Source organism: Eublepharis macularius, chromosome 5, assembly GCF_028583425.1.
Source record: "Eublepharis macularius isolate TG4126 chromosome 5, MPM_Emac_v1.0, whole genome shotgun sequence".
Lineage (NCBI taxonomy): Eukaryota > Metazoa > Chordata > Lepidosauria > Squamata > Eublepharidae > Eublepharis > Eublepharis macularius.
Window position 1 is genome coordinate 102,948,723 of NC_072794.1, and position 25,311 is coordinate 102,974,033.

At 42.3% G+C, this 25,311-nt stretch overlaps 1 protein-coding gene across 3 annotated transcripts in view; it reads left to right on the forward strand.

The window, feature by feature from the left end:
* Positions 1-25,311, forward strand: part of GNAT2 (G protein subunit alpha transducin 2) — a 49,443-nt gene that overhangs the window by 10,844 nt on the left and 13,288 nt on the right. For all 3 annotated transcript variants that reach the window (XM_054979332.1, XM_054979330.1, XM_054979331.1), the window contains exons 2-4: positions 18,319-18,361; positions 19,944-20,085; positions 21,937-22,094. In XM_054979332.1, the coding sequence (XP_054835307.1) occupies positions 18,319-18,361; positions 19,944-20,085; positions 21,937-22,094 (343 nt within the window). The remainder of the gene's footprint in view (positions 1-18,318; positions 18,362-19,943; positions 20,086-21,936; positions 22,095-25,311) is intronic.

Below are 25,311 nucleotides of genomic sequence, written 5' to 3' on the forward strand. Positions count from 1 at the left end.
CTCTAAGCACTTAGAGCCAAAACACACGAGAAGAAATACCTAGATTCAGCACGTGTTCTCTTACCTCAAGGTTTGCCGGGATCTGTAGGCGTCCTGGAAGCTTAAAGTTTAGCATTTACAGAACAGTAGGAAGGGAAATACAGGCGCCTGTATTTCCCTTCCTGCTGCTCTGTAAATGCTAAACTTTAAGCTTCCAGGACGCCTACAGATCCCGGCAAACCTTGAGGTAAGAGAACACGTGCTGAATCTAGGTATTTCTTCTCGTGTATTTTGGCTCTTAGAGCAGAACCACAAGTGACAAAAGGCACAGATTGGACACTTCTCAGCTTCCCTCAAGTTTTGATGGGAAATGTAGGCAGCTTGGCGGAATGTTGGACAAGTGACAGTTGAAAAGTCCATTGGACAGCAGTCAGAGAACCAAGCTTCAAGACTAGGATGCCTACATTTCCCATCAAAACTTGAAGGAAGCTGACAGGTGTCCAATCTGTGCCTTTTGTCACTTGTGGTTCTGCTCTTAGTGTCCACTCAGCAATCAGGAATAAGTATTGTAAGGCATGGAAATGTCCTTCTGAGGTAACTGAAGTCCCGTTCACAAAGAAAAAGCAACATGTCTAGACATATTGCATGTGGCAGTTACAAGGGAAAAAAAGACTCTATAATATTGGATCCCTGAGTTATGTTGAATTGGCTGAAGGATTGTAATAGTAGTCAATCAGAAAACAAGAATACTTTTGCAGCACAATTCTAGTAGATACAATAATTTCTAAAGATCCTTGAAGGTTTTTATAATGATGATGTTGAGTATAATTTTATAAATAAATATTTCTAGCATCATAATTGATACATCCAGCAGTTAAAGTATATTGCCTCTGTCTAGTTCAGTTTCTTTTATAATGGACACACTTCTACCATCATTTTTAACAATTTCATTGACAAACATTTTAAGGATCGTTTGTGCCACAGAATGGAGCCCAACATGTCATCATTTCGAAGAAATGCCTGTCCTCCTCCTTTGATCCCACTCTGATCTTCATATCTGCTGCTCTGTTGCTTTATTTGGTTTTCTAGTGATGCCTAGCCTAATGTTCCCCCTTTGGCTATTTCCTCACAGAAATCACCAGAGGATATGTGAGGCCTATAAAATTAAGAAGGCAAATTTAAGTGGCAGGATTAGGAACTTGTTCTTCTAGGCAATTGCTCTGCAAAATCACTTTAATCCTTGGATGGAGAATGGGGTATTTTTAGAAACCAGCACTGAGCAAACGGGATTCCACACACTCTTGTGGCTCTCTTTCAAAGCATGTGCCCAATGACAGGCAGGCCATCTCTAAGGCAAAACCAGGGGAATAGGTAATCATGCTAATTCTGGTTCTTGAAAACAGATCAGAAACAGGCCTAGAATTGAACGTCATAATCTGTACCCCTGGTTTCCCAAACATGTTGTTCTGTGCACCTCACCTGGCAACCTCTAATCTCTATTAACATAAGTTATAAAGAGCTTTGCAATAATAAGATACTCCATTTCTGTCAGTGGACATGACCCATCCAATGTAACAAATAACTGTCTCTAATCATTTCTCACATTGTTTTTCAATCAAAGAGGTTCATTAATATTATTGGCATAGGTTTATAGACCACCATACTTTTCAGGGTCGGGATAGGTTCTTCTGAGGCTGAATGCTTCTGCACTGTGAAGGCTGTGAAGGCTCTTCTGAGAGCCTCGCTACAAGTGACATCTTTCACGTGAAGGGCACTTGATCATTTTCGCAAGTCTTTCTGGGTACTGAAGTTCCTCTCCCACACCCCTTTTCCTTCTCTTCCCCTCTCTGTTAGCACGGCTGCCTGAAGAGACGGAGAAAGCCTACGACAGCAGCTTTTGCAAATCGTCTTGCTGGGGGGGGGGGGGAATGCTCTAGAGAAAGCTGACATGTCGGTGAAGTCCTCCCCTCTCTGTTAGAACTGTTAGGATCGCTGCCTTAAAAGTCAGAGAAAGCCTGCGTTTGCAAATCATTTCTCTAATCACAAGCCTGCTCTCAATGATCTTTGGGGGCGGGCAGCTGCAACTTTGCAAATCGTCTTGCTCGGGGAGGGGGGGATGCTCTGGAGAAAGCTAAGAAAGTTGCAGCTGCCCACCCCCAAAGATCATTGAGAGCAGGCTTGCGACTGGAGAAACGATTTGCAAACGCAGGCTTTCTCTGACTTTTAAGGCAGCGATCCTAACAGTTCTAACAGAGAGGGGAGGACTTCACCGACATGTCAGCTTTCTCTAGAGCATTCCCCCCCCCCCCCCCAGCAAGACGATTGAATGTCCTGGCCGATTTAAACAACTTCTCACTTACAATCATGAATCGGCTAGCAGAGTCACCAGTACAGGTACCAGGCCCTGCAACAGACCCAGATGCCAGCTCTGCCCTTATATCTACCCAGGGAATACAATTACAGGACCCAATGGCATCAACTACACTGTCTCTGGCTCTTACAGCTGCTCATCCTCCAATGTGATATATGCCCTCATGTGCCAACAATGTCCATCTGCTCTGTACATTGGACAAACCAGCCAACCTCTACGCAAAAGAATAAATGGACACAAATCTGACATTAGAAATGGCAACATCCAGAAACCAGTGGGAGAACACTTCAATCTACCAGGACATTCCATCAAAGACTTAAAGGTCACTGTATTTCAACAGAAACCTTTCAAAAACAAAATCCAATGGGAAGCTGCTGAATTGGAATTCATATGTAAATTTGACTCTGTCAAGCTGGGACTGAATAGGGACTATGAATGGTTATCTCATTATCAAAAGTAACTGATTTCCTTTACAGAAGCAAACTGATCTCCATATCAGAAGGAGCGGTGTGCATCTCCATATCAGAAGGAACTGTTTGCATCTACTCCGCCCTCCCCTCTCCTCCTCTATATCTGACCAGTTTCTTTTTGCCCTCCATGCATCTGACGAAGAGAACTGTGATTCTCGAAAGCTTATGCTACAATAAAATTGGTTAGTCTTAAAGGTGCTACTGGACTCTTTTTGATTTTGCTACTACAGACTAACACGGCTAACTCCTCTGGCAATATGAGAGAGAAACCATTCCCATTTTCAGACCTAGTCATCCTATGCTGTAGGCCCATGTGACTCTGTTCTCTTTTGGAGTGAAAATAAGTTCTACAAGAGAGTAGTATTTTGTCTCAGTTTTCTCTGAAGTGGTTCAGAACAATCTTTTTGTTTTATGGAGACTTACCAGGCTTCATTTTATCAAGGACTTCATCATAAACCACATGAAATAATAATAATAAATAAACTACTTTGAGTCTGTGACTGCCTTGTCCTCACCACAGAGGAATCACAACTAACTTCCATGCAGCTGGAAAGATGAAAAAGAACTTCTACACAGGCTTCACACAGCACCAAATTAGAAAATAAGCAACATGATTTGAGAACCCCCTATGGAATATGAGAAGGTCTTCAATTTCCTGAGCTTCTATGTGCTTGTGACAACAAAGCAAGCATTTTATTATATTAATTAGGCCAGTCTCCTGTCTGCTCATCTCTAGATTCCATTACCACAAAGGTAATTTGAGATAGCTAGACACAGGGGGCTCTTCTGAAGAAATGAATCCCCCTCACAGCACATGCATCCAATTGACTGAAAAACAGGATTTGATTTCTTTTGAACACAATGCAAAATAAATAGATGGGGAAGGATCATTAAAAGCTCTATTCATATTACTGAGATGAAGGATGTCCTTTTATTAAAAAAAATTAGTCATGGTTCAAGAAGTTTGACGACATATCTGCTTTCCCTTTACAGTATCTTAGTTGCAAATCAAGACAAAGTAAAGTGAAAGCAGATATGCTGAGAGCTGAGAGACAATGTAAGTAAATAATAACATCACCGTACATTTAAAGATGCCAGCTGTCAAGTGTATAATCTGCCCATGCAGTATTTTTGCTTCACGTTTGGATTTTGGATATTTTGTCTAATAAACTAGGTAATTTGAGTCTGATCTGAGGGGATGCAGCCTTCCAGGCTGCATCCCCTCAGACCAGACTCTCTCCAATGACCAATGAAAAGCTGCTCCTGAGGGTCCCTCTACACATTACTTCTTTTCCAAGTTTGCCAGAGCCAACTCTTGCTCTGTACAATCACACAGCAGCTCCAGAGAATGGTTTCTATTAAAAAAAGAGAGTGCAAATGGGCTTGGGAACCTGCCACCGGGGGAGACAGAGCTCCTGCCTTTCTCCCAAGCTTTTCCCCCTCCTGTAAAAACAGTACGGAGGGGAGACATTTCCTCATTTTTGCTGCTCCATGTGAAGGTATTGTGTGTATGCGTGGCAGCAGAAATGGGAAACCTCTCCTCCCCCCACACTGTTTTTGCACAGGGAAAAAAACTTGGGAGAAATTCCTGAGCATTTTGGAACTGACTTGATGAGATATACATTGTGATGTTAAAAATGGATAAACTGATACTTGAATTACCTGAAGGGTAGCTACCTGAATTATAAAATTGGGAAGATCAGTCTCCTACAGGAAAAGTGTTTTTGCCATATATCAAAGGAATGACTGATCAGATGGGAAAGCTTATGAAAAAGCATAACCTTCAAGCAGTATTCAGACCCACCCGAAAAATACAACAGATGCTACGATCAGCAAAAGACAGTAGAGACCCCTTCACCTCTGCAGGAGTATACCGTATACCCTGCAGCTGTGGACAAGTTTACATTGGGACCACAAAGCGTAGCATCCAGACAAGAATAAAAGAACATGAAAGACACTGCAGACTTGGACAACCTGAAAAATCAGCAGTGGCTGAACATAGCCTAACTCAAACAGGGCACAGTATCCTATTCCAGGACACCAAAATACTGGACAACACTTCCAACTACTTTGTCAGACTGCACAGGGAAGCCATTGAAATTCACAAGCATAAGCAAAACTTCAACAGGAAAGAAGAAACCTTAAGAATGAACAGAGCATGGTTTCCAGTTCTGAAAAACACCAGGCTAACAAAACACTCTACACCCGACAATAGCCCTGCAGAGAAGATTAGCACATCAAGCACCAATCCATATGCAAAAGAACCTCCTCAGGATACAGTGAAGCCTCCCGCCATTAGCATTCCACACCCTGGGAAACTCTTACAGGATGACTCAGCTCAACCCCACCTCTCCTGAGTAGATATAAATGACCTGCCAACATCTTTTCCACACTGTGACACTGAGAGATCTCTGTCTTTTGGTGCTACACCTCTGAAGATGCCAGCCACAGCTGCTGGCGAAACGTCAGGAACTACAATGCCAAGACCACGGCAATACAGCCCGGAAAACCCACAACAACCATCGTTCTCTGGCCGTGAAAGCCTTCGACAATACATCGACAATACAAGATCTGATAAGTTCAATACAAATTTCAGTTAGAGACATTAAGCATTTTAGCTGTAACACCCAATTAGACTCCAGTTCCACTGAGTTTTTAGACTATCACTCTGCTATCTGCATAAGTAAAGTACTTTACATAAAGCCGCTGTTTGCATTATATCATAAACATCAGAAACTCAAAAAGCCCGACCTGGACCCCACCCACTTTTTTAAAATGTTTGGTGGGCACCAGGAAAGGTGCCAGCAGGTGCTGCCACATTGGGCATTCCTGGTCTAAAGAAACGATTGCATTGTTTATGAAATCAACTCCAGCTATTTTATCTATGGGAAAAACTATTTTCACTCCTCTTTATGTGACCTCTTTATTTTATTTATGAGATCACATTGTATGTAAGGAGTTTAAATAGTTCATTACTACACATGATTCATTATGAGAAATTCAATCAGGTCAGCATTTCTTCCCATATATCTTTCTTTGTGTTACATGAAAATGTCAGTAAAAATTAAAAGTCTGCAGATCAGTGGTCCAAAAATTGCCCACTTTGAATCATCATCACAGGACTTTAATGGAGAAAAAGAAATTCAGTATGGCATATCAGAAGACTGGAAAGAGAATAGGCAGTGCTGCCTGGTATCAGAACCTACAGAAAGCCGTAACAACAAGACCACACCCAAGAGGCATCACCTCAGCACAGACAGCAGAAATCTCCTGATCCTTCTCAAGCAGTAAGAAGTATGAGTTTGCTGGAGGATGGGGGAAGGGAAGGATTTTTTGAGCAAAGCTAACACTTTAAAGAGCTTAAATGGGCAGGATGGAGAGAAGCATGATTAGAGTGTGCAATTCCTCTTGCCAGCATCTAGAGATTAAGCTGCCTTGTTACTCACCTTGGTGCATTCTCTTATTCTTCAAAAGAAGCAATGCAGCAAGGAAGAAAATAGAAAGGAACATCCCATATATGTTTTACTTTCCCCAACCACCTGAAGCTGCACATTTCCAAATCTAGTTCTTATTTCTAGTTATCTTTCCTTCTGCAGTACAACAAAAAGTTGGGAACAGTCGAGAAACAAAAATCAGGAAGCATCATTTCCCCTGGGATGATGACCTGGTCTTAGTGGCCCTGATTGCACGTCTGGAAAAACCTAACTTTTTCACAATCTCTGGACCAGGAGTATCAGTCAGTGAACATGAAGTTCTACATAATGCCTGCTCTCCAGTTCTTGTATGCATATGCATTATGCCATGCTCATCCAATTGCAAGTTCGGAAGTGGAAGGCCCTATCACTTTTTCTATTGTAGAGAATACTGTCCAAATGCTAGGCTTTCCCCCATATGCTGCTTTAACTGTCCTTATTTTTCAAGGATAGTCACTATGATCTGATTTTTTATCTATACCCTGCCCTTTCCCCCCAAAGCGGCTTACATCATTCTCCTCTCCTCCATTTATCCTCACAACAACCCTTTGAGGGAGGTTGCTGAGACTGTGTGACTAGCCCATGGTTGCCCAGCAAGCTCCCATGGCAGAGTAGGGAGTAGAGTCCAACACTCTAACCATGACACCAAACTGGCTGTCTCTATCCCTGGTAAATGACTGGCCCTGTTTTGTCCTCATTTTTGTTTTTTGGGGCTGCCTTATTAAAATTGTTAGTATAAATGGCTACATTTCCCATTAGTCAGAGTTCAGTTCTCTCTTCAAAGCCTCCAGATGTTACTCAAAAGCCATGTAATATTTTTTATTGAGACCAATCAAAGTAACACAACATTGTGCAAGTTTTTGAGTTAATACTGATTTACAGTGCAAGCCTAAGCAGAGTTACTCCAGTCTAAACCCATTGGTTTCAATGGGCTGGGATTGGAATAACTGTCCTTAAGATTGCTGTTAATGGACGAAGCATCCTACCAACTTCCTGCAGAATCAGGCAAAGGGGCCTTAACACCATGGCCTGAAAGATGTGTTTTTCTCTCCCTACCCCCAACTTTTTAAAAGAAAACATCCAGCCTAATGAAGAGTACTGGAGAACTTGACCACTTGCACATTGTGTTGTGTTGTTTTGGTTAGTCTTCATAAACGGCATTACATAGCTTTTGGTTTTGTATTTTGCAATGGACCAATGCCCAACACATGTACCCACTTTTTTAATCTAGACATTAAATCTCAGATAGGACACTGGGTGCATTTTGTCTTTGAGGCACGTGCATAGAAATGCACACACAGGAATACTAAGGCAACATGCAGTGGACATTTCTCACACTGCAGCTGCTGAGGTATATTTTGAACTGTTTACAACACACTGTAAGACAGGTTATGATTTTCTAGTTAATCTTTGACCAAAGAGCAAACACCTGTATGGTTTTTCAAATGAGTGGACATTATTGGAGCAGGGCCTCCAATAATGTGTAAGAGCAAGGAAAGCTCAGGCCATGGTCCTTGATATGAAAGAAATGGGAGTGTAATTTGCCTGTCCCTGTACTTATATGTGAAATGGTAGAGGATACATCATTCTATGACTTCATGGGGGAAAGAATAGCAAGGAAACTGAAATATCTGCATCCAAATATACATGCATTTCAATTACGTGATCTACACAGTCCCTAGATTGCACCTGTTGGGGATACTTACTGTTCCATTTATTGGACTGCAGCTGCCAAAACCAGGTCTAACTTACATATTCAGTCCTGAACTTATTCATAAGCTGCCTTCCCCACCAGCTGTAAGCATTCCTTAAGAGGCATCCAGAGGAACAGGAGGAGGAGCAGAACTGGGGCCTCTTCTGCTAGGATTCAGGACATTATCAATACTAAGATTCCTTGTTGTGTATGTCGGTGGGGAAGACCGTTTCAGCTCATTCTCATGTTACATAACCATCTTCTCTGTGCCATATAGCTGCCGCCGCCACCACCACCATTTGAGTTCAATGCTCTTGCTTGCCAAGCACTAATCTCTGCCATCCTGGGCCTTTATAATTGGATTTCCCAGGTCACATGGTAAGATAAAAAGTCCTCAATCCATCGTAAGAAAATAGGGTTATCCATGAAGAATTAAAGGGGGGAAAGGGGAGGAAGAACAAGGAGCAAGGTGAAAGGCATTCCACCTTCTTAGCACTCTTGGGCCAGCAGGCTTTCAGGGTAGAGCTCTAGAGAAGTCAGCTCTGTGGAACACCTTCTTTATGACAGTAGGGGATCCAGTGTAAAGTTTTTATTTTGGTCTCCATCGTCGTCCCCGCCCAAGAAAGGGTGAGTCTATCATTCTAAAGAGCTGGAAGAAACAGAAACAGAGGAGTTAGAGGAGCCAGAGAAACCAGAGGAGGAGGAGGAGGAGGAGGAAGGAAGGAAGGGAAAGGAAGAAGAAAAGAAGAAAAACAAGAAGGTGAAATGGGAAGTGGAGCGAGTGCTGAGGAGAAGAGGTCCAAAGAATTGGAAAAGAAGCTACAAGAAGATGCAGACAAGGAGGCAAAAACAGTCAAGCTGCTACTGTTAGGTAGGTGTGCTTTAAACGGCTGGTTACCAACCATTAGAGGAATACCTCTAGCTCTTACGAGAAGAGGGGGCTGCAAGAGGATCTCACCACCGGTGAGCAAAGTGAGTGGTAAAAGATGTCCGTGCTTGCATTCATTTCTTCATTGCATGCACAACCCATGCAGAATCCTGAAAAGAGATCCTATATATTCTCTACCAGCAACTATGGATAGGATGGGGAAGTTATTTAATCTCATTAGGGTGCCAGCAGTGAAGAAAGGAAACAAAAGCCCAACAACTGTGAAGTTTCTTCCAGTTCTAGTTTATCTATGAAGCACATGGAATGAATCTGTCTATTGGGACGTTGTTTTCCATGGCCTAGGATCAGAAGACAAAAAAATGGTGGTTATTTCCTCCAAGCGACAGACAGGTGTAGATGGCAAGCAAAAAAAAAATAGAAAGTAGGAAAGAAGCAGATTGAGCAAGTTTGGGTTGTTTTTTTTGATCCCACACAGGATCGAACAACAACATTAAAAAAAGAAACTTACTGAAGTCTTTCTTCTTAAGTAGCACCAGCACCAGATGGTTTCTCATTAGCTTGATGACTTCCTAAGTCAGCCGATTAGTGAGGACACAGATCTTTCAGCTCATTGGGTGTAACAAAAGGTCACAAACACCCTCTTTGGCAAAGCAATCTGGGGCACCATGATTGTCAAAAGAGATTAAATATTTCCAAGAAGGGATGATGCCTGAAGGAGAATGAAGTGTAGGCCACCTGCAAAACTCTCCCTTTAGCACTAGAAATTTCATTTCACAAGCAAGGTGATGGATTTGTTGGGTTGACTTCTTGGGTGGAAAGGGAAGACTTGACTTGAGATAGGTACCTGTTTTGTCAGATAAGACAATCTAAATGCCCAGTATAAAGTCTTTAAGGATCCATAAATGGATCTACCAAAAGAATTAGTCCAAGGCTGTTTTTTAAAACAATAATGTGACTTTGTCTACAAGCCCACAGGGATTGTTGGAAGATTGTCATGAGACAGGGAGTCTATGTTTGTATGAGTGAAGCAGTTTTCTAGATCCTTGGGCCTGCGTGGTGTTCAAGAAAGGGAGGACATTAACTGTGATCTTTTCTTACCACCCTTAGGGAATATTTTGTGTAGCAAAAATTGACCATTATTTCATAACAAAAATAGAAATGGCTAGCCTTTTCTCTCTTTACATTGATGTTGCATTGGAGGTTGTTGTCTTTGATACAATTATTTTACTGAAAATGTTCTGATTGATCTAAATACACTTAAATGTATATGAACTGGGGCGAGTTCAGGGTTTGGAGTCTGCCCCCTCTGTGGGGCTTCTATACCTGCTCTTTTCATCACTGACAACTAGAACATACGAGCACTGGAACGTGTGATGGTGAAGGGCTCTATCCCATTCCACCCTCTACTTTACCTTCACAACAATCCTTTGAGGTAGATAAGGCTGAGGGTGAGTGACTTGTCCAAGGTCACCTGATGAGCTTCATGTCTGAGAAGGTATTTGAACCTGGATCTCTCAGATCCTAGTCTGACACTCTAACCACTATCCCACACTGGCCAGAGTTCTAATGTTCTTTTCCCGCTTTTCCAAAGCTGTTTTTATGGCAATTGGTCTTCCTTATAACAAACCAAGATGTGTAGTGTTATTATCAGCATGTATTCTCCTGTGTGCCTAACTTCACCACATATTAAATTATTCAGATGATAGTAAACTGTGGTGGTCTCAATTTCCTTAAACTAATCTAGAAAATGAATTAGTGAGGACAAAGTTTCCAAGAGGTTCTTTCAAGAAGAGGGATAGAGCAAACGATATTTGACAGACAAGATTGCTCAGCTTGGAAAGTCACCCAGCCCATTGCAGACGTATTCAACATTCTGGCACAGACCTTCCAGTAATGGATTCGTTCAGGTGAAAGTGGGTCTCAGGGCATCCTGGGATACAGAAGCTAAGAGTAATGCACATTTTATTCTTGCACCAAGAAAAAGGAACATCTTGTGAGATCTCATGGTATTGCAGTTTGAAAGCAGAAGCAATTACAGCCGGTGAATGCCAAGGGGTAATGCCGAGAGTCCAGAAAGCCTGTTCACCCACCCTGGCTCTGGAGATAAAACCAAAATGTCATTTTACATACACTAGGAAAGGACATTACTGCAAGTGCCCTTTATTTCAGCCTCACTAAGGCTAAGGAATCGGAAACCACAATGATTAAGAGGGCAGTGAGAGGCCCTCTTGGGCATGGAGACACTTTCTTATGCCATTACTTCCTCTTACAGAATAGCTTTTTGAAATAACACTTTCCCAACAACCAGAGACAAATAGCCATGGTGTCTCTGCAGTCAAGTAGCAAGTAGCATATACTCACCTACCTCAGTGCAACATGTCAAGGGTTCATCCAGGTGATAGCAGGGAAGTTGGGATCAGGGTGATAAAGTCCTAACTCTAAGCAGCTTCCTGTTTTGGAATAAGCAGCTTTATGTGATAAGATGAAGAAACATACCATGGCTGCTGAAGAAGGCTGAAGGGCAAGAAAAGAGGAAAGCAGAGTTAAGAAAAGCTAAAAGCTTTGCAGAGACTGATTAGTGTAACAAGAATATGAGTGTTTGTTGCTTTAGCATAAAATAAGAATGGGCATCAGCACAGTTAAAGTGTGGGTCAGTTTTGCAGAGCTGAAAGTTCCGTTGTATTTAAACAGATTTAAGTGCCCACATTAGTTCCAAACTGCTGTGCCTTGGCCCTCATTTAAACTGGAGGTGCAGAATTAGATATGGTTGAATTATGCTGAGAAAAAACTGTCACTTGTGCCTTAGCAACACTCAGCCTTTATATAATGAAAAAACGGCCCAGGCAGTTCTTATGATGGGCTGATTTTGTTCTAGTCCTATTTTCGTATTGTGTTTCAGTGGGATGGCTTTAGGAACGCTTGTTGTAGATTAATGAAACATTCTAATTTAAATGTATGATCCATTCTACACCACTTGCTAAAAGAAATGGGATTCCTGGATAGATCAGTTTACCTGACGGACTATATGTATGATGTTTCAATTACCCATTTCAACAAGCTGCATAGCTATGGAAACCATTCCCAAAGTGATCCCATGAATGCAAAAAATTATGCTGTACCTCACCCAGTGCCATGGCCCCAGTTTCACGTGAACCCCTACTATGGCTGCTTTTAACTTTTAAAAAAGACCACAAAGTGATCAGATTATGTCCTGTTAGCATCATCAGGCCTCATGTAAATAGAAAGGCTGATAGCCTTGCTGAAAGAGAATAACCATATTATTGTTTGTTTAAAAAATGGGAGGTCGAGGGTAGTGTGTAATTTAATGCTGGCGAGGAGGAGCATGCTAAGTTTTAAAGTTTAAAAATGTACAGAACTGCAGGGCATTCCTTTGCTGTGAAAGGTATAGCCATATTTACAATTTGTAAGGGATATATGATATATGCACTCCCCCCTACTTAATTACTTGAGCAGGAAAGCACTGAACCTGTAAAACAGTTAATAAAATAAATACAAACTTTAAAAAAGTAAAGAGTTACAAACTGGGTAAAGGGAAGTGGGTACTGAACAACGTGACATTAAAGCAGGAGACATACAATGCAATTTTAGACTGAAGTAACTCTGCTTAGGATTGCGCTGATAATGACCTTGTTACAAACCATATGTTACTATTCCTAAGGAATAACTATAATTCTGGTTTCTATAGGGTATAAAAACATAACAACAAAAACTCTTAAACTGTACTACTTTTTAGAGGGAGGGGGAGAATTAGACTTCCAGAGTTGGCTCTTTAACCCCTCTGTGATTTTTGCCCTCTCCCCAAGTCTGAAATGGGACCAAAGGGTGGAGTCACCATGTTCCATACTACTACTACTGGTGGTGACACAGCAGGCACTGTCCGTGCTCGTCATGAATTATGACATTCATGCAATCACAGTTTGCTTAACACTCGCAAGTGCAATTGACTTGTTATTTTCATCTACTTTGGAGGCAAGAAGGGAATCAACACAAGATGACAGAGGAATGAGGGATAAACAAGAACCAAAGGAGGCCATGGATCTAGCCAGGCCTTTCCTCCTATTATTAAAAAAAACAAATATGGACTGCAGTAACACCAAGAACATTAAATCCATATCACTTTGAACTCTTGTCCCATAAACAGCTGACAGGCAATACTGAGAGAAAGGATCAGTGTAGGAGGAAACCTGAGCAACTTCAGAAACAAAACACCCAAGTATTAAAGTGAAGGGCAGATACAGAAGGGTTTGTTATATGGAACAGACTGTGCGGCTGCATGTTAAGCAAAGAATGGAGAAGCACAATATATTAATATGTCCTGTATCCAGTTCTATTTCCATGGCAACATCCTTAGTAACTGCTTTGCTTCTTTTTTTGACTGCATCTTGTAGCAACTCCCACACCAATTCCTGTTCTCCTTTCTTGCTGGGAATGGCATAATCCAGGTTCTCTTTTCCCAAGAGCAAAGTCATAGAAAGAATGCTGCATTTCAAAAGAATTTATGTTTACAAAAGAGGCAGCAGCAGCAGCTGAATGGGTTTTCTGCATAGTTTTTTTCTGTCCTTTCTGGCCCCGTGTTGCTTTGATTTATCCCCTGATTTCCTACACATTTTTTGCCTTTAGTTTTACTTCTCTTTTTCTCCTGCTTCCCCCCTGTTATTTTGAGACCTCTTTTACCCTGATCTTTTTCTGGAATCCAATTCTGAGTTAATTTTTTCCCTTTGTGCGTAATATTTCTTTCGGGTTTATTTGTCCTGCCCACACCCACCCCCCACCTCCAACCCACTTTTCAATGATTGGACATTTATCATCTTAAAATTATTCCTCCCCCCTCCATCTTCCTTCCCCCCTCCTGGTTTTATTTTCTATCATTTGAATCATGATTTTCATAGGGTTAGATCAGCCTACCATTGTAACAAAATATGCAGCAGATTCTCTGAATTTCCAGGTTTTGTTTTTTAAAAAAAAACATATCTAGCCCCTTCCTTTGCAAAGTTATAAGGAAAAAGGTGTCTCTCCACAATGAAACTTTTTTTAAAAAAATGAATGCTGGGAATTCAGAGAACCTGCTGCATGTTTTATTACAGCAGTAGATCGTTATAATGCTATGAAAATGACAATTTTTTTTAAGATGCAAAAGCTGTGGGGGTTAGGGGAATGGCCACTTCTAGCTCCCCAAAAAGCAGTATGGTTTGAAAAGCATGTCACCTCTGCTGCTCCAGGTTCTCCCCAAACAGAAGTTCATTTGACCTGCCAGTGCTGGCCTCTGCCTCCTGGCTCTCGGTCAGCCTAGGAGGCCCCCTTGTTTGGACTGCGGGGAGGGGGGGGTAGGTTTGGGCAGCAGAGCTGCTATCCTTTTAGGCTTCCCCATGCAAATACTTCCCCATGTGTTCATGTTCAATCTTTGTCTAAAAAAATTCAGCCCTATATATGACTATAACATTCTAAACATGTGCAAAAATATTTTAAAGGTGGAGGTGCTGTGATGTCACCAGTGATGCTACCAATGATGCCAGCACCCTCCTTTGAAAATCCTGATTATTAATGGCATATGCACAACAAAACAAATTGACTCCAGAACTGTAAAAATGCAAAGAGAGAGCAGATGTGTAGAAGAATCCTACCCAAACCGGTTCCAGTCCTTGGGAATCGACTGCTAAGAAAATCAGGAATAAGTTGAGTGTGTGGAAAAGCCCATAGTAGTATTTACTTTTAAAGAAACCCCTCCTGTCTATGCTAACTTACTATATATTACTTTCCTGGTTTTAATGGTAGAGGTTTTATTGTTTTTGCTGTCGCTATTCACTGTTAACTTGAGCTTTTTTCATGGGTTAGTTTTCCCCCCACTTTTTAAGTGATGTAAGCCAATTTATGAGCTTTTAGCTAATTGTGAAAGATGCATTTTAAATGAATAAATGTCCTTTGAATGTGCCCCTCAAGATGCTCACATTCTACTGAACATTCCAGGAGAAATGAAAATGTATTTAACAATGAACTATCATCACATGGTTGTGTCAGTATAGAGACTATGACAACTGTATTATAAAGAACAGATTTGTTCCAGCATCTTTAAGGGGACATAGTTTTGTTCTCCCTTTGGGGCCAGAAAGAATTTGACATCTGAAGGACAGAGTAGCAGTAAGGTTGCCATAATTCACATGGTAATAATTCCAGATGAGCAGCAGTGCCAGTCTGTTGCAACAAAATGAAACTGGATTGTTATGGCACCTTAAGGCTAATACGTTTTTTTTATTTTAGCATAAACTATTGTAGGCAGCATCCGACAAACTATAATCTAAACGAAAAACTTGTTAGTATTGTAAGGTGCCAGAAGACTACTGTTCATAATTCACACACATTTGCGTATTACCCCCATTCCAAGCTTTCCAGCAGATGTTCAGATCATTGCCAGCTGTGGTTTGGGAAAGACTTGAAGGTTTGGGGGTGGAGCCTAGAGAGGACAAAGTCTGGGGAGAGGAGGGACCTCAGCAAGCTATAATGCCAGAGTTCAGCCTCCGCAGCAGCCATTTTCTTCAGGGGAACTGATCTCAGTAGACTGGCGATCAGATGAAATTCCAGGAGATCTACGAGCCCAACTGGCAAGATGGCAACCCTACATAGAATGTGGGCTACATTTAGACTAAGGATATGGGCCAAGTTTTCATCGTAGTCTAAAAGTTTGCAGACCTCATCAAAGTCATAGTTAGAAAACACAGTAAGATGTGGAACTTCCTAAATACACATTAAAAAGTAATTAATTCTTCTTACTCTTTGTTCTGGCAATGGGAAAAAAGCATTTGGTCCAATGGCCATGAAAGGATTGGCTGTCATATGAAGGCCTATGAATAGGGATCTCATTCCCTAGGTGGGGGTGGGGGATTCCCCACTCTCATCTTCCACCTTCCGCCACCACTTATCTGGCCAGCGCTATGGAAGGAAAAGGTGGGGAATGGGCCTCCCAGGTGTGCTCCTGGGGCTGGTGTGACGACATCATTGACGCCATCGAGCTGCCCTGAGAGCACTCCTGTGCTTCAGCAGGCTGATTTTGAGCCCCAAATGGACTGAATCAGGCCTGTTTGGGGGCCCAATTGGCCTGCTGCAAAGCGCGTGCATGTTCCCCGCCTTGCACAATGATGTCACTTCCCGGAAGGCTGGATTGTATTGGAGGAGTATACTTTGTATAGGTGTGGGTTACATCCCTGCCTCCAACTTCTTGCTCTTTATACACACAATTTTAAAAAGAAGCAAGTAGCTGCTCCACTTCTTATTATTTCATGTAGGATTGCCAATCTCTAGGTGGTGCCTGGAGATTTCCCAGCATTACAGCTGATTTCCAGATGACAGAGATCAGTTCCCCTGGAGAAAGTAGGTGCTTTGGAGGCATGGCATTATATGGTATTGTTCCTCAATAAGGTCTCCCCCCTCCCCAAACCCTGCCATCCCCAGGCTCCACCAGGAATTTCCCAACACATATACATGCTTATAAGTCTCTGACAACTGGCCTTGTCTGGTTAATGAATGCAATGCAGCAGAATTAAGGGAAAGAGAGGAGGGCAACACTTCATGCTGGAGGCAGTTGATGCCATTTTTCAGTGCTTTCTCATAGAAAATAACTCCATGCAAGTAAAAGCTAACACATCAGGGAGATGTGCTACAGTGCTCGTGTGATCTTTCTGCTTGTGAGATCTTTTTTCTTACACAAGGCAGCATTAAATTTTTGGTCTTTCACCTGTCATCTGAAGTGACATAGCCAGTTCTGCATAGACTGGACCTGATATAGGAAGCAACCCTTATGAAGAATGACATAGAGAGGAAGATTATTAAATGGCAGCGATACATATTGTCATAATAGCATGGTGATCGGCCAGCTCCAACAACAACAAGTTGTACTATAAATAAAGTCATAGAGACCTTGGTTGGTCTTACTGTGAGCCAGGGTCATACCAGTGCTTAGTAGTGGAAGCCATTTTAATGGCAGGGCACAGCTTTGGAACATGCAACACACAAATAATGACAAAGAATACTGCTAAACATGGGCAGTCAGCCCTGCTCTCACCACTACACAAGGCTTCACTGTCATACTTGTTTGGGCTTGGGCTTGAGGGCAGGCTTGAGCCCTAGGAGTGCCCCATCACTGTCACAAAGGCACCCACGATAGGGAGCAAAGAGAGAATTGCAAGGCGTTTCTGTGACTCCTGCCACAGATTAGATTGGCTAACCTCCAGGGGGTGGCTGGAGATCTCCTGGAATTAGCAAGATGAAAGAGATCAGTTCCCCTGAGGGAAAAGGCAGCTCTGGAGGGTGGACTATATAGCATTATACCCCCTAGTGGCCCCTCCCCTCCCCAAACCCTGCTGGCAACCTACCACAGATCCAGGAGCATGCCCCAAACCTTTTGGACTAAACTCCCATTCCTCAGCACATCCTTTTCCCCTCTGCATTTTGGCCACCATCTTCTCCTCCCATCCCTCACTTTCAGTGGCTTGGATCAGTCCTAAAATGTCAATGGATGGAAGGAGTTCCCTTTGCCAGAAGCACAACTTCCCTCCTCTTGCTGCAAATACAAAATACACCTGAAATGCTGGTCCTGGGGATGGGCCCCCAGAATAGTTAGGGGGGGTCAGAGGTCTGTAGTGGGAATTTGGGGGAAATGCACACAGAAATGTTAGGTGGCACCTAGCCTCATGTGTCTGGATTAACAAATGAAACTTCACAGTTCTGTGGCCAAGATTATGCCTTTTAGTTTTTATAGGGCTTATTTATTTTACTTTTTTAAACCCTGTATTTCTCCCCACTGGGGACTCAAAGCAAGTTACAGTCTCCTCTCCTCCATTTTATCCTCAAAACAACCCTGTGAGGTGAGTTAGAGTGAGAGTGTTTGACTGGCCCAAGGGCACCCAGCAAGCTTCCGTGGCAGAGTGGGGGGATTTGAACCTAGTATATGTGACACAACCAAAAGATACTCATTTAGCATGTCTAGTAACACATGCCATCCCCAAAGCTCCTGCAAAATAGTTTTAATTTCAAATAACAGTCACCAAAGAAACCGGTTCAGATGATAGAACAGCTGCTTGCTCAAGTAGTTAACTGCCTGTACTAATGGTTAGTTTGCAAGCTTAATCACTGTAATATCAGAGAAGGAGGCTTATGTAAGATTACTCCTCCTCCTTCATAGGAAATTCCACATTTGTACTATGCACATAAGAAAGCCACTCATAATAGCAGCTATTTGCATGAGCAAAACAGGTGATATAACACCCAAACGGCTGTGAACGTGAAAATCAGAAGAATTTCCAGAAGCAAAATAAATACAATCAACTAGCAAAAATGTTCCTTGTCTGTTTGTTAGAAACCAATCAGTCTCTCTTTCTCTCCCTGCCCCTTCGATATTCTGGCATAAATGAATTTCCTTTTATTTCTTCCAGGTGCTGGTGAGTCAGGCAAGAGCACAATTGTCAAACAGATGAAGTGAGTACCATCTTGCAGAAAAGAGACCAAGAGCACATAAAATCAGCCGTGTTCTTTAGCATTTTCTTTCTCAGTGCCTGCCCTGCATCCACTCAGTACTGCATTTCAGTGTTGCTGGCAACAGGATGTAGACCAAGGCAAATACCTTAAACAGATTACAGAAGGTTTAAAACACAAATAAAAATAGCACTTAGGTAAACCAAGCTAGGAAAACAAGGAGCACCTGCTTGCTTCCATAAACTGATTCTGAACCGGATAAAGAACAAATTCTTTTTCCGTACTATAGAGTAGGCATTGCCTGAACAACAGCAGTCCACACCATATGATTGAAATAACTCCCAAAATAAATCTATAAATTTAGACTGCTGACCACGTCCAGAATGGTATCTTTCTAAGCCATAGTGCCTTGAGAAATAAACGCACCAATGAACTGAAGAAAGCATAATAAAGGTGGAGATGTGCTTTTGTTGTCTCCTTAGCGCTTTTTTCTCTAGCATGTTTGTAACTAACTCCTGCTGAATCTTCCTATGATAATTAAATAAGATTTAACACTAGACCATCAGCAGAAAAATACATGCTCTTCAAGGGTGTGGGGATTCTATTGCTATCACAATTCTATCACTAAGCAAATGCTTCCCATATCTTATGATTTCCCAATTATTGAGTGACTAATCAGTTTTGACTTGTGAGTCTAATATTTTTAGTTGTGATAATTTCATAGGCCTGCAGCAGACAGTTAGAAAGAAGCAAGCTAATTGCTGCTACAATTCATCCTAAGTGGACAAAACAAGGTGCTGATTATTTTTGCATTAAAAAGAGGCATTCTAGCAAGAAGATCATCACCGTAGAATGACAATGTAGACCATCATACTAAAAAATGTCTATACAGGTAGGTTATTTAACTGTACATCCTCCACACACCCTGGGGTTCAGGGCAGATCACATAAAAACTAAGGACTCTTCAGTTATATGGACAGTATTCACTCTGTCATACAAGTAGAGGAAACCAATAACTTCTGTAGGGAAATTTAAAGCCATTGTATTCAGGGGCTCCATTAAGATAGTGGTAAAATTTGCCCCTCACCCAGACTTGGTTGCTTGTGGGTCAGGTTTTGACCCCACTTGTGTGATAGCACAAACTGGCTCCTTTTACAAGCTTCCACAAAGATGAATAGCTGCCATGTACTTACATGTGTCTATATAATTTCAGGAGGGTAGCTGTTGGTCTGTAAGATTCAGGACCAGTAGCACTTTAAAGACCAACTAGATTTCCAGGGTATGAGCTTTCGAGAATTCCCAAGGGAGCTCTGACTCTTGAAAGCTCATACCCTAGAAATCTAGTGTGTCTATATAAAAAATAATCCATGTAACATAAAAAGATGGCAGGTTCTTTTAATTGCACATTGTCAGCTGAGCAGTCTCAGAGCTTTTTGAGGGACAATAATTGCCTGCAAACGGGGGTGTGAGGGGAATTAAAATTATTTCCCAACTACCTTGCAGTCACAGCACTTTGTTCTGTTTAGCATAGCCCCCAAATAGTGATATTTTTCCTAAGGCACTCTATTCTTCCATTGTGTCACAGAATTATTCATCAAGATGGTTACTCAAAAGAAGAATGTCTGGAGTTCATATCTGTCATATATGGCAACATACTACAGTCCATCCTGGCCATCATCAGAGCCATGATCACTTTGGGGATAGATTATGGTGATTCCAGTCGAGCGGTAAGTGTTACCTCCCCAATAGCAACACGTTTTCCTTAGTCTAACTGGGGTATCTCTAAGTCAAGGGCAGAGCATTTGTCCTCTGAAAGCAGTTTAATTCTTCTACTGGACAATGAAGAAAGATGACAAAAAGAGTAGAAATTCATTTCAAATGTGCTGGACTCTGTAGAAAAGTTTTACAGATATCATGGACCACCAAAAAGACAGATAAGAGGGTTCAAGATCAAATCAAGTCTGAATTTTCCTTAGAAGCTAAAACGACAAATCTGAGGCTATTGTACTTTGGTCGCTTAATGAGAAGACGAGACTCAATGGCAAAGACAATAATGCTAGCAAAAGTGGAAAGCAGTAGGAAAAGAGGAAGATCCAAAATGAGATGGCTGGACTCAATAAAGGAAGCCACGGCCTTCAGTCTGCAAGACCTGAGCAAGGCTGTCAGTGACAGGACTTTTAGAGGGCATCCATTCATAGGGTTGCTGTAAATTGGAAACCACTTGATGGCACATATAGCACACACACAGGAACAATGAGAAATGTTCATGTCCTAATCAGACAGTTGATTTGATATCCGTAAGGGATGTCTATCTATTCAAGTTTCCTTCTTCATATTCAAGACCAATATAGCATGTTTATGAAAATATATAAACCCCTCTCATATAACTGGAGTACAAAAGAGTAAGAGTCCAGTAGCACCTATAAGACCACGAAAATTTGTGGTAGAGTATGATCTTTCATGAGTTATAGCTCATTTCTTCAGATACAATTGGAACGTCATTGCCACCGGAAAACCTATGATAGTCCCCAATCTATATGTCCAAGGAATATTTTATAAACTATAGTTGTAATTGGAAAGATGGAATATCTTGGCATCCAGCTAGTGAGGTTCAGGAAAGCAGTGATTGCAGTAGTATATGCTGAGAGTGAGCATTCTTCTTAACGTTGACAGCCTGCTACAGACAAGATGATTACAGAGTTCCTCACTCCAAAGCAGCTATTGTATATTGCCACCTGGTGGTTAAAGAAAGCCTTTAGTGAGCATAGATTCACCATAGCTCACTACATTATCAGAAAAGACTTCAAGGGGCACCTTGGTCATGTACAGCTGACAGAATTAGTAGTGAGAGCTTAACACCCATGTAAGAAGACACGGAGTGTTGCTGGTGTAAAGGTGCCAAGCCACTGGTCGTCTGTGCTTTGGGGTGCTGATATTCCTGGAAAGATGTGGTTGGAGTAGATTTCAGTTAAGATCTTGCCAAAACGGAAGCACACAAAAGTGTGTCCATTTCAGTAGAAATGTAGATGTGTGCTTATGGCAAGAATTTTTAGATTCAGACTATTCCCAACAGATGATTATCTGCTCTCAACATACTATGGAAGATTTCACAGCTTCAGTGGGCAAGCCAGTGCCCAAGCATAGGAGTTTCCCCATGTCCAGCTCAGAGCTGATTTACTGTAACTTGGTTCTATTGCCCTTTGTCCTCAACAACTGTTCTTGCTGTTAATTTAACTTAGCTCTTCCTTATAACTTTCATATATTTGATTTTCCTTATGTGTCTTTTCAATGTGCATTGTTTTGCTCCACTTGCAGTGCAATCCTAAAAACAGTTCCCTGGGAGTAAAGCTCATTGAATAGACCTGAATGTACAGACCTGTCTCAGTTTGCTAGTTTCCCTGACTTACAGAGCCCTCTCACTGCAAGTCAACAGGGGAGAGGGGAATACGAACTCCATTTTGGAAAAAGAACTGGTCCTGGTGGCACAAGAGACAAACACAGAGGAGGTTCAGTGCTTGAATCCCACCCCTCAAGTTTCCAAGGAATGGGGCTGTCTTATATGCAGTGTTTCTTTACAGGATGATGGACGACTGCTGTTCAACTTGGCTGACTCCATTGAAGAAGGAACCATGCCTCCAGAGCTAGTGGAATGTATAAAGAGACTCTGGAAAGATTCAGGTGTTCAGGTCTGCTTTGACCGAGCAGCTGAGTACCAGCTCAACGACTCTGCTTCATAGTAAGTCCACCCCCTGCTACTGCACTGGAAAAAACCCGACACAGGGTAGAGGGGGGACAACGTAAGGTTAGCAGCTTCAGGCAGTTTGGCATTGGGGCTTTTAGCAGCATGAACTTGCCGCCTCTCAGACTTCTCTGCCTTTTGAAGCATTGCCAGCCTCTTGAATGGTATATGGTAAAAGACCACTTTCTCCCACCCTAGTCTATAAGACAGTGGCTCCTATTCCACAGGCCTCAAACCGTGTGTGAGCTACTTCTGGCTGGTTGACTAGGAAAGATACACACACATGGTTCAATATTGTGGGGTCACACCATTGGGAAGCGGCATCCATGTGTATGAGAAAGAAAGGGAATCCTCTGCCTGTGCTGCATATTTCATACGACACTGCCCACCTAGCAGTGGCTCTTCAGGGCCTCAGACAGGGACTGGTGTCCTTCCCAACACCTGCTGTATGAAACCCTTTAGCTAAAGATGCCAGGGACTGGACATGGGACCTTCTGCAAGAAAATATGTGGTTCTGTCACTAAGATGTTAAAACTTTTGACTGAAGTGCAAAGAAAGAGTGGATATGTTGATAGTTCCAATTTGCACATATGATTCAATGCTACACTACTAGTACTCTCAGTGGGCCTACAATAGTGTTGTCATACCTAAACCTCCTTGTAATGCAGACAGATATAGGATCCAATGAAAACTGCATGTGTATTGGACCAGCAGATTTAAACTGATCTAAACTGATCTAAACATACATGGGGCAGATATGCATTCTCCAAACAAGGAAGTTCTAGTTTTCAGTGCACTCAGCAAGTGAATGTAGAAGAGGAATCCGAGCAGGTGGCGGGGGAGAGAGTCCAGATTAAAACTTTTGAGTAGGTACAGAACAAAGACTCTTATGTCAGTGAACACTTCTGAATGATTTCATTGCCCAAAGAACACATTGTCCTTCAATGGATTTAGGCTGAGAAAAAGAGCAAGGCTGATGATTCTTGTTAGATTATAATAATAAAAAGGAACCATAGTGTAAAGTAACCTAAACAAAAAATACCAAAGCACTGTAAATGAGTGTACCAATTCACTTGTATTACCAACCTTGCCTAAAAGCAATACACTGTATAATATATTAAAAGCCAAAGACTACACGCAGAAATTCAAACTGCAGAAAATCTTGTGAGCAGAGCAAAACACACAGAAATTCAGATTTCACACAAGGTTTTTTGTAAACTTCTGTGCCACCATACATGGCCCAAGGGCAAAATCCAGCAACTTTCTTGAAGAGTGACTGGTGTTTCCTGCATGGTCACCTTGCAGAGTTTCATAATCTATTCTGCTTCTCATGTTCTCCTGAGTTCTGCATCTGCAAGAGAGTCATGAGAAGCAGAAATGGTTTTTGTTCATCTTTTCCCAGTCCCCCCCCCACACACACACACATTCCATGATTTTTTTTGAAGCTGCTGCCCAGTTGCTGCTGGCGGGCATTCTGTCTGTGAAGAATCAAAAACTCCTGTTCCGCTTCTCTTCCCCACCCAGCTCCTTTCACCAGGAGCTGATTGGTCTGTCTGCGGTAACCACTCCCACCCTCCTCAGCTCTCTGAACTCCTTTCCCACTGTTTTTATCAGTAAAGTGAGGTAAGGGTCATAAAGCTTCCTTCCTCCCACGTATGCGCGCACACACACTCTTTTTTTCAAAGCCAGGAATGAGTCCTAACATTACTACTTATTCCCTGCTGGCTTTAAAAGCCAGGAAAGGGTTAAATGACTGCTTTTTCCTTCCTCCAGGTGTCTTCTCCTAATGTCAAAAAGGGGGGGGGAATCATTTTGCACAGCTGTTTGCAAAACAAAGCTGCAGGGAAGCTGGAGGGAATGAAACTGCAGCATTTTAACCCTTTCCTGGCTTGGCTGTAAAAAAATGAGAGTGGAACAATCATGAAAAGTACACATTTTCCCCCAGAACTCTACCACCAATTGCCTCTCCAGGGGGCACTGGACAGCCCAATCAGCAAATACAGGAGGAGGGGGGATGGGTTCCAACACTGCAATGTTACCATGCATGCAGATTTTTTTTAAAAAAATGACGTCAGCTCCAGCCCCTACAAAACGGAGTTCCAAACAAACACATCTCAACTTGTCAGCAGACATCAAATCTCCTCAAGGTCATGCAGAATGATGGGACCCCAAGCCATTTCAGCACCGATAGGCGTGAATGCTCAGCATCGCTGGCTTAAAGTGTGCCGTGCAGAATGGGCTTGTGTTAATCTTCTGCCTTTTGCAACCAAATGTTCTTCTGGCACCTTATAGATAAACACATTTTTATGTAGTAAACTTTCAAAACCTCTTACGTTAGAAGCTCATAATGTACCCCTTTTAAAAGGAAATGTAGTGCCCCCATCCTAAACACTGACTCAAAGGGGCTTAAGATGGCAACTTAGCCCTTGCTGCTGTTTCTTGGTCACTGATGCCAGCAGCATATCTGGTGCTATACTGTAATCATGCTAGCATTGTGCTGGTGTAACTGCTACATCATGTAGATTTAGGCAGCCTTTGGGGCGTGCCATGAGCTAAGTTACTATCCTAACCTACCATCCTTACAGGTACTCCTTCTCCAGCCCTGGGCACAGTCCCAATACTGGCACAATGCTATGCCATTGAAAACTGGAGCATAGCTCAGAAGCATCCCATAGCAGCCTGTCCAGGGGAAACACACACATTTCAGTGTAGCTTAAGATCCTGACTGCCAATTGCAGTCCTCCAAAGCAGCCCATCATGGCCCTCACAAGCACCATATACGCCCAAGCCGAGCCTCCTGCAGCTTAGAGTTTAGAGTGTGTAGCATGGGGCTGTATTACTCTGGCTGATATTGTACATAGATTGGGAGACTTTGGTGGCAGGAGGAGGAGATACTTTGCAAAACAAGCAGTTACTGAACACAAACAGCCAACAGAAAAAAACAAATGTTGTATTTGCCTAAAACTGCTCTGCTCAGAACACTTACAGGTACTCCATCTCAAGATACAGACTCCAAAGAGGAAAGCCTGCTCCCCCTGTGGTTGGGTGTATGCATGCACAAGGACAACACACCCTCACCTGCACACACAGGTAAGCAAGAGGGAGCCCCTGCTTCAAACTGGAACTGCTGCAGCCAATTCTTCCCTTCTCCACACTGTAGCTCAACTGTCTATGGCCCTAACAAGTCTGACTCCTGCAACTGTACAGTGCTGGG